This window comes from Kogia breviceps, chromosome 16 (genome assembly GCF_026419965.1).
Source record: "Kogia breviceps isolate mKogBre1 chromosome 16, mKogBre1 haplotype 1, whole genome shotgun sequence".
NCBI classification, from domain to species: domain Eukaryota; kingdom Metazoa; phylum Chordata; class Mammalia; order Artiodactyla; family Physeteridae; genus Kogia; species Kogia breviceps.
This window is the reverse complement of record NC_081325.1, coordinates 75,858,037-75,872,580: the sequence shown is the minus strand read 5'-3', so window position 1 is coordinate 75,872,580 and position 14,544 is coordinate 75,858,037. Positions and strand designations below refer to the sequence as shown.

The 14,544-nt window shown below is 40.1% G+C and overlaps 1 protein-coding gene across 6 annotated transcripts in view; it reads right to left on the bottom strand.

Annotated features, from left to right (window-relative positions):
• MYO16 (myosin XVI) overlaps positions 1-14,544 on the bottom strand; it is a 537,770-nt gene that overhangs the window by 278,397 nt on the left and 244,829 nt on the right. For all 6 annotated transcript variants that reach the window (XM_067016255.1, XM_067016250.1, XM_067016252.1 and 3 more), the window contains 2 exons: positions 9,220-9,370; positions 2,809-2,919 (listed from right to left, as the gene is read on the bottom strand). In XM_067016255.1, the coding sequence (XP_066872356.1) occupies positions 2,809-2,919; positions 9,220-9,370 (262 nt within the window). The remainder of the gene's footprint in view (positions 1-2,808; positions 2,920-9,219; positions 9,371-14,544) is intronic.

Below are 14,544 nucleotides of genomic sequence, written 5' to 3'. Positions count from 1 at the left end.
TGGCCTGAAAACTGAAAGAAAGAGGCTGTCATTAACAGAGATGGGAGGGGCATGGGAGGGGCATGGGAGGGGCATGTTGGGATAGGAGAACCAAATTTGAATATTTTAACGTTGAAACGTCTACTAAACTAGTGCTTTTGTATTTGTGGGGAAGGTACACTTTTATTTCCAATTCATGTGGACTAATACTTCTGCAAAACATAATAAAAAATTAATTCCTGGAAAAATGAAATTGAAAAAGACAAAGACATACAAAAAGCAAGGCTTGATTCTTATGAGATTCAACAGACAGAAATTAAACCATTAAATAGCCTCAAGAGTTTCTAAAAGCTTACTCTGAGGGCAGACTGGTAATAAAAAGTTCACATATCCAGTGGTCCAGAGAATACACTGAGAGCATCACCTATTACTATTCAATCAATAATGTTTAAATTGCTTGTCTATCCATTAAAGGCAAGTTCAAATACCATAACTTGGAGCACTCATTACAAAATTGATCCTAGGTAGTTCAGCTCTTCAATATTTCAGGTCTACAGAAGAGGAAATCATGCCTCACCTAGTGAAAAGTTTATATCCTCAAAAAGAAAACCACAGGCCCAAAATAGAGGCCCGTATGCTAGGCCAGGCTATCCGACCTAACCTAACTGAAGCTGCCACCTCCCCCAGAAATGTGGTCTTGACCAGACAGTCAGGAATTTTCTGTTTGGTACCAGTCAGGTAATATGTCACATGGCCCCTCTCCATTCCCCAAAAGATGACGAGGTAATCGCTACGTAGACCCCTCTGTTCCCCACAGTAGTTACCTAAGCCATATTTTTTATGACTTCCTTATCTTGCCTTGAAAACCCTTCCCATTCTGTGGCCCCCTGGAGCTCCCCTCTACCAGCTAGACGGGGTGTTGCCCAATTCATGAATCATTCAATAAAGCCAATTAGATCACTAAAATTTACTCGGTTGAATTTTGTTTTTTAATAGTATTTTATATGAACTTTAGCAAAGCGGGGAACCCTAATTCTGATTATCCAGGTAGAGACAGAAACCCAGTAGAGTTTAGCAAAGAGAGCCTGCGAAGGCGGCCCACTGGGTGGGGTTTGCAACATGACTCGGATAAACAGGTGGGAGGTAGTTGTCATTTCAGACGAGGAAGTGCAAGGCCAGCAGGGCTCCTGTTCCCCCTGAGCTCAGAGTCTCGCATGGCAGTGACATGCTAAGCAAACCTCACCAACGAGGTTTATAATCACAAGCGGTGAGAAGCGTGCTCCAGAAAGACGGTCCACAGTGGCTTAATCGGGAAGCTCTGGGAAGCTTTACTTAAAGACTGAAGGAGTGTTGAGTGGGAGCTTATTAAACTATGTACTACGCGGAGGTAGAAAGAGGACTTTATGGAAAAATGGACAGTCTAAGGGGATCCCCGATGCAGGAAGGAGGGCAGCGACCCGTGACTAGGAATCATCAATGACAGTGTTTAGGGACCAGATGGAGAAGCAGGCTTGTGGCTGTTCCTTCCAAGAAAAATGACAAGCCTCAGAGAAGCTTTAAGACTGGGAGTTTCAAGATTACATTTGTTCTTTACGAAAATTACTCTAGTTCATTACGAAGTTTCCTCTAGAGAGTCGGGAGGCTATTGGAGAAAAGAAGACGAGGACGGTGCCCACTAGAATGCGGAGTAGTAGATCTTGGGAGATAAAGCCACTCGAAAAGCATGAAAGAAATCAGAGAAATCAAAACTATTCAAGCAGTGGTCTGCTGATAATGTGATTAAGAAGTTAAAATGAAGGAGAATCAACACGATGCTGGAAAAGGAGAGACAAGAGAACAAAAATAACACAAAAGCAACAGGGCAGTAACAGACCAAACGAATCAGGCTTCATCACTTTCTGCTGCTGACTCAATTCCGTTAATTTTGATAGAAGTATTTAATTTTAAGTGTATTTACATGGCGGGCAATTTATCCCATCATTAAGACACCGCACTGAATGTTCATGGGTTAATCAGCACCTGACAATTTATTACTTGTAAAGAAAACTCAGATTTCACATTTACATGAAAATTACCTCATCAGTTTCTCAGTAGAGTAGGAAAAAAAAAAAACAGGTGTATCAAAAAGGGATAGCAGACATACGCATAATCAGATTTCTCTATAGACATTCTGATTGAATTACTCTGAGACGAATTTAACAAAGTCAATGAGAGAGAGCACGAGACACTGAGATTGCATAGTGTCAAAACTGATACACGTATTGGAAGAAATAACACACATAAACCAGAAGAGAACCACAGCAAATCAATTCTCCATGCTGTTTGTCAGCTAAGTCATACATTTGTATGCTATTATCAGAGATGTGTATATAAATTATTTACCAGACAGACATTTCCTGATAATTTAGAAGAACAATAGTTTTTCTTTCATGCAAATAGAGAAGCATCCCCCGCACACACTTAGCTTTTCCTCTTTAGCTTCATTCTCCAGATCTAGGAGGCTGGGTTCAAGCAGATGAAGGAAACAGCATTTTTATGAGGGACCTGCTGGTTCTAGCAAGATCTTCTTCTCCAGCAAACAAGACAACAGGAAAGTTGTCTACCCGCAGGGTTTCACTTTTCTCTTAACAACCCTGAAATGTGAATCTTTGCAGAAACTGCCTTATAACCGCATCGGAAGAATTGACCCAAACTCTGAGAAATCCACCTTAAGCTATCAGCATGACCAGAAGTAACAATGAGCCCCTTCCTTGTCATATTTGCAGCGCTGAAGGGTGAAAATATGCAGCAAGACAAAAGCAGTGCAAAGGCAATTTCAAGGGCACTTACATAGATCTGATTGTTCCCAAAGCGCTTCTGAATTTCATAAAGCAGGCTGCTGTCGGTAAGCTGGCTGAGCGTCGCCAGGTCGTCGTTCGGAGCAGGCGGTATCAGCTTGACCTGCGGGAAAAATAGGTAAGATCAATCCTAATTGCTTTCCAATCAACTGTCTTCACAGTTGTTTGTTCCACTTTCGATTACATGTCAAAAGTTTACAGACCACATGAATTCGAAACTGTGAGTAAAAGATGAAATGGCTGGGCTTCCCTGGTGGCGCAGTGGTTGAGAGTCCGCCCGCCGATGCAGGGGATACGGGTTCGTGCCCCGGTCCGGGAGGATCCCACGTGCCGCGGAGCGGCTGGGCCCGTGAGCCGTGGCCGCTGAGCCTGCGCGTCCGGAGCCTGTGCTCCGCAACGGGAGAGGCCACAACAGTGAGAGGCCCGCGTACCACAAAAAAAAAAAAAAAGATGAAATGGTTCACTTGTAAGAAAGAAGAAATTCATCAGTCACAGAAATGTATTCAGGTGAGAATCTCTGCCCTACCCCCACCAGCCCGGGCACACACTCACACATGCACCTACACACACAACCTGCATGCGACCCCACGCCCCTCCAATCATGAAGTCTAACTTAGACAGCTCTGAACTGTGCTGAGTCCTTTTTAAGACCAGCTGTTGAAAAGCTCACGTTTTTCAGTGTTTCCAAAGCTAAAGGAAAACTCCCGTCACGAAACTGGAATGGGAAGAAAGCAGTGTGCCTGGACTTCAGTTTCTGAATATATGGGGGAGGAAGGCACTGGAATGTAAAAGTAGCCTCTAGAATTATGGCTTGTGAATTTGAGTCTGTCCTACACTACTCCTAAGTTTAAAGTAGCGTGAGATTAAGATGATTCTGTCAGGAAGAAAAACACTGCTTTCCTACTCAATTTTACATCGAGTGAGAGTTGAAAAACGGGACAACATTTCGAAGAAAAAAGGTAAATTTGAAATATTTAAATTAGATAAAAATCTATTATTTTTACAAGTCAGAAATGGGCAATGTTTAGTTTTATTTATATAGAGAAAGGTCTCTCGCAAGTTAGCATACGTATTGAACTCCCAAAGCAATCATAAAAAGGAGAAAAACCAAGAGCAGGAGTTTTTTTTTTTTCCTTCAGCAGGAATGATTTACGCTAAGATAATAAAATTCCGCATATAACCACAGCTCTCAGGAGCTCAAGGCAAATTTCTGCATATGCACATTAAAAAAAAACAAGCATGAATAGCACTGACAGAAGTTTCATGTTTGTTCCAACAAGGCTGAAAGAGCTATTGCGGCATCTCTTTGGAATTCTTGAGGGTTTTCATCTCCAGTCACAGCTGCTACACGGGTTAGAGAAAGTACTACTAGGCGGACAGTAACAATGTGAAGACTTCGCAGCCTGCTTGTAGTAAGGAAACGTGAAAATACAGTGTTAGGGTAGATCAAGGGAAGAATTCTTTGCAGTTAGCATAAAAGATTCCAAAATGATCGGGAATGAAGCTTTGATAATCAGTCTTAAGCAAGGGGCACATTCTTTCAAAAGATTCCTAAAGCACTGTGACAGCTGATAATATGTCTGTGAATATTTTTATGTTACAGTTGTAGACTCAGTCGTGTATGCTACCAGTGTCTCCCAAACAATTATGACAACAGTCAAAACAGAGACAGGATAAATATGTAAAACAACAACAACAACAAAACACTTAACATCTTCGCTAGGATTGATCATTATGGTTCTTATGAAGATATACAAATATCCATATATATACATACATTTCTCTCTATACATGTATACATTTCCAAAAACAGAAATCTGAAACACAAAACAGACATAATTCAGAATAGAAAGTCAGGAAGAAATCAGAGAAACACTTTGAGAAATGTTTCAAGACCCGAAAGGAATTTACATCTTGGAAATACTCTGAATTCACTGATTCCTCGTCTCCACCTGCCAAAACTGCTTTGAGTGCTGTCAAATCTCCTGTCTTGTTCTGTTGTGTCTGGTTGTGTTTTCTCTCTCTAGGACATAAGTAGTGTATGTCCAGGAACCAGAAATTCAGTGGGCAGACAGAAGGTCTGACAATTGATATAAGAGCAAGAAGATTCTGGGGAAAGGCTGTTTGCAGGAAAGAAAGAAGGAGGCATGAAAGAAGAGGAAAGAAGAAATTAGAAAGGAACGAGCTGACCAGGATGGTCCTACAGGGAAAGGGGTGATGATCTGACAAAATATTAAGCTTCCCAAAGCTGAAGCCCATCACCGTGCCTGCACAGCACCTTGTTCTCACCTGCTTTGTATTCTATGAGATGGTCCTTAGAGAGTGCAATATATCAGGTCCTCTGTTTGCTGAAAATTTACACTTTTGTGTACCTGGATGCTGGCATGTCCGAGGACTACAGAAAGAGAACCATCACCAATCTTCAAAAGCCCTATATGCACATGCAGCCGTGGAACACACACTTTCTCTCCTGTGCACAGAACTGTCACAGGGCAGCAGGGCTCTGGGAGATGAACCCAGAGCTTGCTGTCGTGTCTCCAAAGAGCACTGGATACAGCAGAAAAGAAACACTTGTGACTCTAGGCAATTTGTTTAACTTTCTTGAGTTTAAGTTTGGTCGGTTTAAATACTCAATTTGAAACTTGAGAGTCACTTAAGTAGCAAAAGTGAATTATAACTTGCCCACAGTAGAATTTTGGGGATTAATGGGAAGAAGACCTAAATGGACATTTCTCCAAAGGAGATATACAGATGGCCAAGAAGCACATGAAAAGCTGCTCAACATCCCTAATCATTAGAGAAATGCAAATCAAAGCTACAGTGAGGTATCACCTCACACCAGTTAGAATGGGCATCATCAGAAAATCTACAAACAACAAATGCTGGAGAGGATGTGGAGAAAAGGGAACCCTCTTGCACTGCTGGTGGGAATGTCAATTGATACAGCCACTATGGAGAACAGTATGAAGGTTCCTTAGAAAGCTACAAATAGAACTACCATACGACCCAGCAATCCCACAACTGGGCATATACCCTGAGAAAACCATAATTCAAAAAGACACATGCACCCCAACGTTCATTGCAGCACTATTTGCAATAGCCAGGTCATGGAAGCAACCTCAATGCCCATCGACAGACGAATGGATAAAGAAGATGTGGTACATATATACAATGCAATATTACTCAGCCATAAAAAGGAACGAAACTGGGTCATTTGTAGAGACGTGGATGGATCTAGAGACTGTCATACAGAGCAAAGAAAGTCAGAAAGAGAAAAACAAATATGTATATTAACGCCTATATGTGGAACCTAGAAAAGTGGTACAGATGAACCGGTTTGCAGGGCAGAAATAGAGACACAGATGTAGAGAACAAACGTGGAGACGAAGGGGGAAAAGCGTTGGGGGGCAGGTAGTGGTGGATGAACTGGGAGATTGGGATTGACATGTATACACTAATATGTATAAAATAGATAACTAATAAGAACCTGCTGTACAAAACATAAATAAAATTCAAAAAAGATATTATAGGTGAAAGCATCTGTAAGCTCTGAAAGTATTATTTTATATTATTATTTTTTAAAATAATCTATACTTACATTGAAGAAAAGAAAACCCAGTGTCGACTGGAATTACATGAATTAAGAGCAGATAAATTAGTGGATAGAGGATTCAACCACTCTGGCAAAACCTTACAGTCAGTCTATATAAATAACAGTAATGAAAACAATAAATATGTCTTGCTGAGTTTTTGCTTGTTCTTGGTAATTGTGCTGTCACCTTATAGCCTTAGTCTTTTGTCATCTTCAAAACAACCAAGTAAGGTGAGTACTATGGTCCCATTTTACAGATGGGGCTTAGTGAGATTAAGGGGTTCCTAGAGTCACAGAGCTCCAGAAGCAGACCTGAGCCACAGTAAATCTGCCTGACTCCATCCTCCTGTCTCTTTACTCCCAGGAAAATATGCCTTCACTAAATGGAATAAAAATTTGACCTGAATTTTAAGCTGGAACCAAATTTAAATAAATATACTGTGTAAAGAAAGAAGTGAGGGAGGAAGGGAAAGAAGAAGTTAAGCAGTTAGGAAATTAGGAAGAGAATGGAAGAGGGCAGGGGAGAGGAGGAATGGGAGCCGAAAACAGAACAAAAAGTGAAGAGAAGGAAGAACGTCGCACACTTTTAAGGATCTTAAGGAAAATTCTACATTCTCAGAGATATTATAAAGCGAATGTGAATTTTGGTGACTATCAGAACCAAAAAAAGTTTAAATCAAGTCTTGAATATTCATGTATGGAGTTACCATTTGGTGAGGCCTACATTTTCCAAAAATCTGAAAGGAGAGATGCTGTGGGTTTTGTTTCAACTTGAATTCTACACAATGTGTTTCTTTTTAAAATGTGAATGGGAACTTTATTGGTTTGACAAGACTTTTCTAAAGCCCTCCTGTGAAGTGTGAGTGAGGGTAGCCCTGCCAAGAATCCCAGCACCTCATGACCAAGAATGAATGACAGCAGGACGCGCACAGAGGGACATGTGAGTGAATATCACAGAGATAATATATGCACATGAAACCTGAATGCTAGCCTCTCCTTGTTTAATACCAGATCAATAGAACACGATTACAGCTGCTTTTAATGTCTAGGATACAATTATAAAGAGCTTACATTAAAAACCGAAAAGTCACTCAGCAACGATTACACTTGACGTTATGCTGTGAACGTCCTCTCATTTTTTAAAAGATATTATTTTTTAGAGCTATTTTAGATTCACAGCAAAACTGAGAGGAAGGTACAGAAGTTTCCCATACACCCCTGGCCCCACTCATGCATAGCCTTCCCGGTTATCAATATCCCTCGCCAGGGTGGTACCTCTGTTACCACTGACGAGCCTTCACTGATGCATCATCATCACCCAAAGCCCAGAGTTTACGTCAGGGTCACTCTTGGTGTTGTACGTTCTATGGATTTGGACAGATGTATAATATCACGTATCTACCCTTACGGTGTCATACAGAGTAGTTTCACTGCCCTAAAAACTCCCTGTGCTCCACCTATTTATTCCCCTGCCCCGACCCCTGGTAACCTCTAATATTTTTACTATCTCCATAGTTTTGCCTTTTCCAGAATGTCAAATAATAGAATCATATAGTATGTGGCCTTTTCAGATTGGACTCTTTCACTTAATATTATGTATTTAAGTTTACAGTAAGTTCATAGGATCTTTAAAAAAGTTAAGAAAAAGCTTTGCCTTAAATTTCACCTAACACTCAATTGCCTACCACTACGGACTGAATTGTGTCCCCCAAGATTCATATGTTGAGACTCTAACCAGCTTGTGACACTGTTTGGAGATGGGGCCTTTAGGAAGTTATAAAGGTTGAATGAGGTTATAAGGGTGGGGCCTTGATCCTAGAGGATTAGTGTCCTTATAAAAGACACCAGATAGGTTGTTTTTTCTCTCTGTCTACCATGTGAAGAGAAAGAGGCCATCTGCAAGCCAGGAAGAAGACACTCACCAGAAACTGAATCAGCCAGAGCCTTGATCTTAGACTTCCAGGCTCCAGAACTGTGAGAAAATAATCTCTGTTGTTCAAGCCACCCAGTTTGTGGTATTTTGTTACGGCAGCCTGAGCTGATGAGTGTACTTACTACAATTTAAAGGTATTTCAAAATTACAAAAATAATTTGTTATTTGAAAATAACAAAAAATAATAAAATTTAAATTTTGAAAAGAGAATCTTTAGAAAACCTCGATAAATTGTCCTTAAAACGTTCAAAATTAGACACAGTGAAACAAAACATTTTCAGGGATTTCTGTGACATTCAGAAAATTACTCTGCCATTTATAAAACATGAAACATATAAAAATCATTTATTTCTGTGGGAATGATAGCAAAAAATACATTAATTTCTATAACTCCAAGCTCCTCAAAGTGATCTCGGATCATCTGGACACTGGGACACACAGGCACACACACACAAAAACACCACCACAGTTGCTTTTAAGGATAAGTGACTCAGTGATTGGTTTGTCCTTCTTCTTGTTATGAAAAATGTTTGATATTTGTAAGAAACAGAAAACAATCTACATAATAATCAAAATGATGACTAATGACATAACCGGAAATATTCAGGAATTAACCTACTGGCTGAACTTCCATTCCTGGTAAATCAAGACTATAAAATTCAAATTCTTGTAAAAACACACAGCAGTTAAGTTTGTTAATGGCCAGTATAATACCATAACAATTTATATATGGAAATTTCAAACCAAATATTAACACTGGCACTCATTAATTTTTATCTGAATTGAAATTAGTAGGTGTTCGTTTTTAAAAAGTTGGACTTTAAGGCATGATGTAATAGGATGCAACACTAGCAGACATGCAATAAGGGTGTAGTTACCTGATCAGGTTTGGTGGGGCCATTCACGGTGGTATTTTCGGGAGTACTGTCCTGAGATTGTCCCTTGTACAGGCCTTTTGTTGCATCTTTGAACATGATGTCTTTTTCCAGCATACTGTCTTGCTTGGCAATTGGCAATGCCAGGGGGCTGCTGGAGGAAAAAATTTAATGCTATGATTAGTCTTCTAACATTGCCATATCAATCAAAAATTACCATGACTGGACAGCCGATTATAGAAAGTTGTTTAATTCAGATAACAAACAGTGTCAACACTGCAAGTAAAATCAAGGAGAAATCTGTAAACTTTTCTATTAGCTCCAGATTTCGTTCAATTTCACCTTTAAAAGAAAAAAAATATATTCATTTCAACCTGAGAAGAAAATGTTTATGAATGGATATATGACTTAACAGACAAATCAATGAGTAATTGAAAAGCTAAGGTGGAAATGCATGATTGAACTAAGCAAAATATTTAAATGTGAATGAATGCAAACAAGTGAAGGCAAAATTCTACAGTTAAGTAAAATACTGTTCATACAGGATTTTACTATGTTATAGAATCATGGACAATAGTTAGGAGTTTGTGAAGAAATGATAACAGGGGAATGAAAAACAAACGACATGCTTAAGGACTGCAATGTTACAAACAATAAGTTTTATTACTCCTTTACAGCTCAGGCTAGGCAAAAAAATAAAATAAAACCTACTTCATTTTTTGTTGTTCCATAGACACTGTTGCCAAAAGAAAGACAAGTTCATAAAAAATAAACACAATCCAAATGTTTAATCTGTATTGTAACACTTTAGTAAAATTTAAAAATATACTTTCCTAAATGTGACCATAAAGCAGAAATACATACATATTTAGTCAAGTGCAACATATAGAAACATAATCATTTCATGTATCTTACAATAGTAGTTGTGATTCTAATTAAAGCTTAATGCATTTTGCTGGTTTTTAAAAATTTCAGTTTTATGGAGGTATTTACAAATAGTAAAATTCACTCTGTAGATGTACAGCTGCATGAGTTTTGTCTACATACACATAATTATATATAGTTGGTTATATATATGTATATACATTTGTGTAACCCACATAATCAGCAACACATAGAATTTTTGTCACTCCCAAATGGCTCTCTGTGCCTGTCCTTTGAAGTCAATTATTTCCCCTAACCCCTTGCCCCTTGTAACCATGGCTAATTATTTGTTTCACTATAGTTTTGCTTTTTCTAAAATGTCATGTGAAAGAAATCACAGAGCATGTAGCTTTTTGTGCCTGGCTTCCTTTACTTCATATGTTTTTGAGATTCATTCATGCTGGTGCATGTATCGAGTTTGTCATCGTTTGTCACCGGGTAGTGTCTTCCTGTGGGATGCACTGCACTTCGGCTGTCCATTCACCAAACATTTGGGTTTGTCCAGTGTTTGTCAATTGTGAATGGAGCTTCTATACACATTCACGCACAGGTGTTTGTGGTGACGGGCGACATATGCTTTCATTTATCTTGGCTGCGTACCTAGGAGAGGCTCCAAACTTTCCTCGGGGGCTGAACCGTTCATTGGTGCGTCCCCCGTGCGTGGGCTGGATGGAGTCCTACTTGCTTCACATCCTTGACAGAACTTGGCTTTTTTGTTGTTTTTTTAATCCATTCCAGTGGGTGTGTTAGTGGCTTCTCCCTGTGGCTTTTATTTGCATTTCAATGTGGTTTTTTGACACAAGAACCCTTTTTTTTTTTTAAAAACTGGATTCTTTGGTGTCATATTATTGAGTTTATATATTTTGGATTCGAGTCCTTTATCAGATACACATGTGGCAAATATTTTCTCCCAGTGTGTATCTTGTCTTTTTATTTTTTTTAACAGTAAGTTTCAAGGAATATTTTTTCTCTTATGGTTTGTGCCTCTTGTATCTTATCTAAAACGTCTTTCCCAAACCCAAGGTCAATAGGGTTTTCTCCTAGGTTTTATCCCAGAAATGTTATAGTTTTATGCTTCACACTTAGGTCTACAATTCATTATGAGTGGTTTTTTATATGGCGCTGTATATGGGTTAAGTTTCATTATTTCTTCGTATTGCTGTCCAAATGTTCCAGCATCAGTTTTGAAAAGAACACTTGTCCCCATCCAATTACCTGGACGCCTCTATTGAAAATCAACTGACCATATACGTGCAGGTCTCCTTCGGGACACTCCATTGTATTCCGCTGATATAATAGCCTATTCTTACACCAATATTACATTTTCTTGAGTAACGTCCTTTCAGAGTAAGACTTGAAATCAGGCGATGTGAGTCATCCAACTTTGCTTTCTTTTTCAAAATTATTGAGGCCATTTGAGGGTTAGCATTTCCATACACATTTTAGAATCTATTTGTCAGTTTTTATAAAAATTTCTGGAATTTTGATTAGCGTTGTGTTCAAACTATAAGTTAATTTGGGGAGAATTTACCTAATAACAATGTCAAATTTTGTCATCCATAAACACAGTATGTTTCTCCATTTATTTTGATCTTCATTAACTTCCTCATCAGTGTTTTATAGTTTTCAGCATTAAAATCTTGCAAATAATTTGTTAGATGTATTCTGATATATTGCATGTTTTATGCCACTACCGATGTATTTTTATTTCAGTCTCTAGTCGTTAGTCTACAGGAATACAAATGATTGTCTTAGATGAACGCTGATGAGGAGGCAGGGGATAATCTGAAGGGCCTCCTTCAGTGACCACAAGTCTCATTCACTGTGCTGCAGCCCGTCTCTGTGCCACCTTCCAGCCGTGCTGGAGTCTAGGAAAATCGGAGTAAAGACAGACTAACGAACGGGCTGAATTAGGTCCAGGCCTGAGGCAAAATCGGGAAGAGCTGAAGAACACGTTTACAGAAATGTGAGGTCAGTTTACTTCCTCTGAACTCTGGATGATGATGTTTTGTAGTGTTCTAGTCCATGACGATATTTTCGAGTAGGCAGCGGGGCAGGGGATCGTATATTTAAAAGAGGCGGCACGGTATAGTAGAGCTGCAACAAGCACGCAGTTTTGAGTCAGAAAAGCTGCGAAGTCCGATGCCTGGCTCGGCCACCTCGGGCTGGTTACATAACCATTCTGTAAAAGCAACTGAAAAACAGGTCCGGAGTGACGGATTACGAACAGAATGCACATCAAGGGCTTAGCTCAATGACCCTGGTAATAAGCAGGCAACAGTATTAGCTGACGTTTCTGGGAATCTACTTACAAGCTAACAGGTTAGCCTATTACTATGTTTTTTTGTTTGTTTTTGTTTGGGTTTTGTTTTTTGTTTTTTTGCGGTACGCGGGCCTCTCACTGTTGTGGCCCCTCCCGTTGCGGAGCACAGGCTCCGGACGCGCAGGCGCAGCGGCCACGGCTCACGGGCCCAGCCGCCCCGCGGCACGTGGGATCCTCCCGGACCGGGGCACGAACCCGCGTCCCCTGCATCGGCGGGCGGACTCCCAACCACCGCGCCACCAGGGAAGCCCAGCCTATTACTCTTGTACGGACAGATGCAGAAGACGAGAGATGCTGGGTTAACAGACGGAGGACTTACTGCTCATAGCACACAGAATCCACGCTTCCTGTGGGCACCAGTTCTCCTTGCCACCCCTGTCCCATGGGCGGTGGGAGCGGGCAACACAGATGGACCTAAGTGGACGGCTACAATTCGCGCATCGTGTCGCGTTGCAGGCGAGAAAGCTGGGCAAGAAGCAAGAACTCTGAGCAAGCGGCACACTGTGCCCAGTAGGAGAGAAGCCGGGGACCCGGTGCTGCCATCCAGTGGCTGGTGTGACTAACTGCATATGCGCTGCAGTCCGGCCGACTGAGCAAGAACACGGAGGGGGCTCACGGCTCACGGCCCACGGTGGGCGACCCTCCCAATGCTGTGCTCTTCATTTTAAACATGTACTATATAAAGGGAGTGCTTAAAAACGCTCCCATCCAGATCTGCTTGAAGACCATCAAGTACTAAGGTCTTCACAACCTTCAAAGAGGCTGTATTTCTTCCCAGCGCAACCGGAACAAGGCCTCGCTACTCTCCCCTCTATTCATCACACCTGGCGCTCCAGCAGCGCGCCTGGTGCTTCTTTGACTTGAGAGCCCTTCAGCTATTTGAAGACAGTTGCGGTTCTCTGATATTTACTACCATTTGAGTAAAACACTTGCAAATCATTTTCACAATTATATGGCACTGAATGTATGACCACCTCTGTTCTAAGTACTACGCACACATTAACTCCTTAACAACAATACCATAAGGTATACGTGATATTTATGCCCATTCTGTAGATGAGTAAACTGAGGGCCAGAGAGGAGAAGAACACGGTCTGGACACACAGAGAGCAGTAGCGAAGCTTCAGAGTCTGTGTTCTCAACCACCGTGTTACACTGCCTACATCTAAAAGTCCACCCTCACACCTACCAAAACTAGTTCCTTCCTTATCTCCCCTTAGACCGACCGTCTCCCTTTTCTACATTGTCAAGAAATTAAAAAGCAAATAACAACAATGACAAAAAAACTAAAGAGAGCTTTTGAAAATACTGAATCTTCTGAGTGTATAGCAATTAATAAAGCAATAGTTAGATCAGTCAAGGTAAAAACTAGAAAGATAGTATATAAAATAAGTAAAATCAACTATAAAGGATTTCTAAAAGGAAGAACTGGTGCGTCTACTAAAACAGTTGAAATACTCCTTTTGTATCCCAAATCTAATCGCAGTGTTAATAGCAGGCTCCTTGAAAGATACACCTGAAAAGGAGATTGGTCCAGGAATACAGTGACCTCGTTCTAAGTCAGTTTTTACCTCAATTTGGCTACTACCTGACCTTCTAAGAACTTCAAAATCTCCCCACAGTTCCACCTTTGCTAAGTGCAGGAACTAGAATATCTAAATGTATTTCAAGTCCTACAGTTCTGTGATGCTAACACGTAACCTCTCTTTGCATGCTTTTTCACCTGCATTTTAAAAAACCATGCATACACTCGCTAATATCATAGGTTATACACTCTAGGATCTACTACTCACAATAAGCGCAAAAGCAGCTGGTGACAAACACTCATTCATATGGAACAATTTTTCTTTCGGTTTCTATTCGAATTTTTACATGCAACACGTTTCATCCATAATCATTGTGATTAACAATAGCATTCATATGTTAATTTCTATATATTTAAATTATCCCTGATTAGCCATTTGGAGAATATAAACATGTATTAAAATGCGATTCTTCTAGAAAAAGGAATAATCTTAAAGGAATCATTGGTATTTTAATAATCATTAAACCTTTATCAATTATGGCAAAATATTTATGAT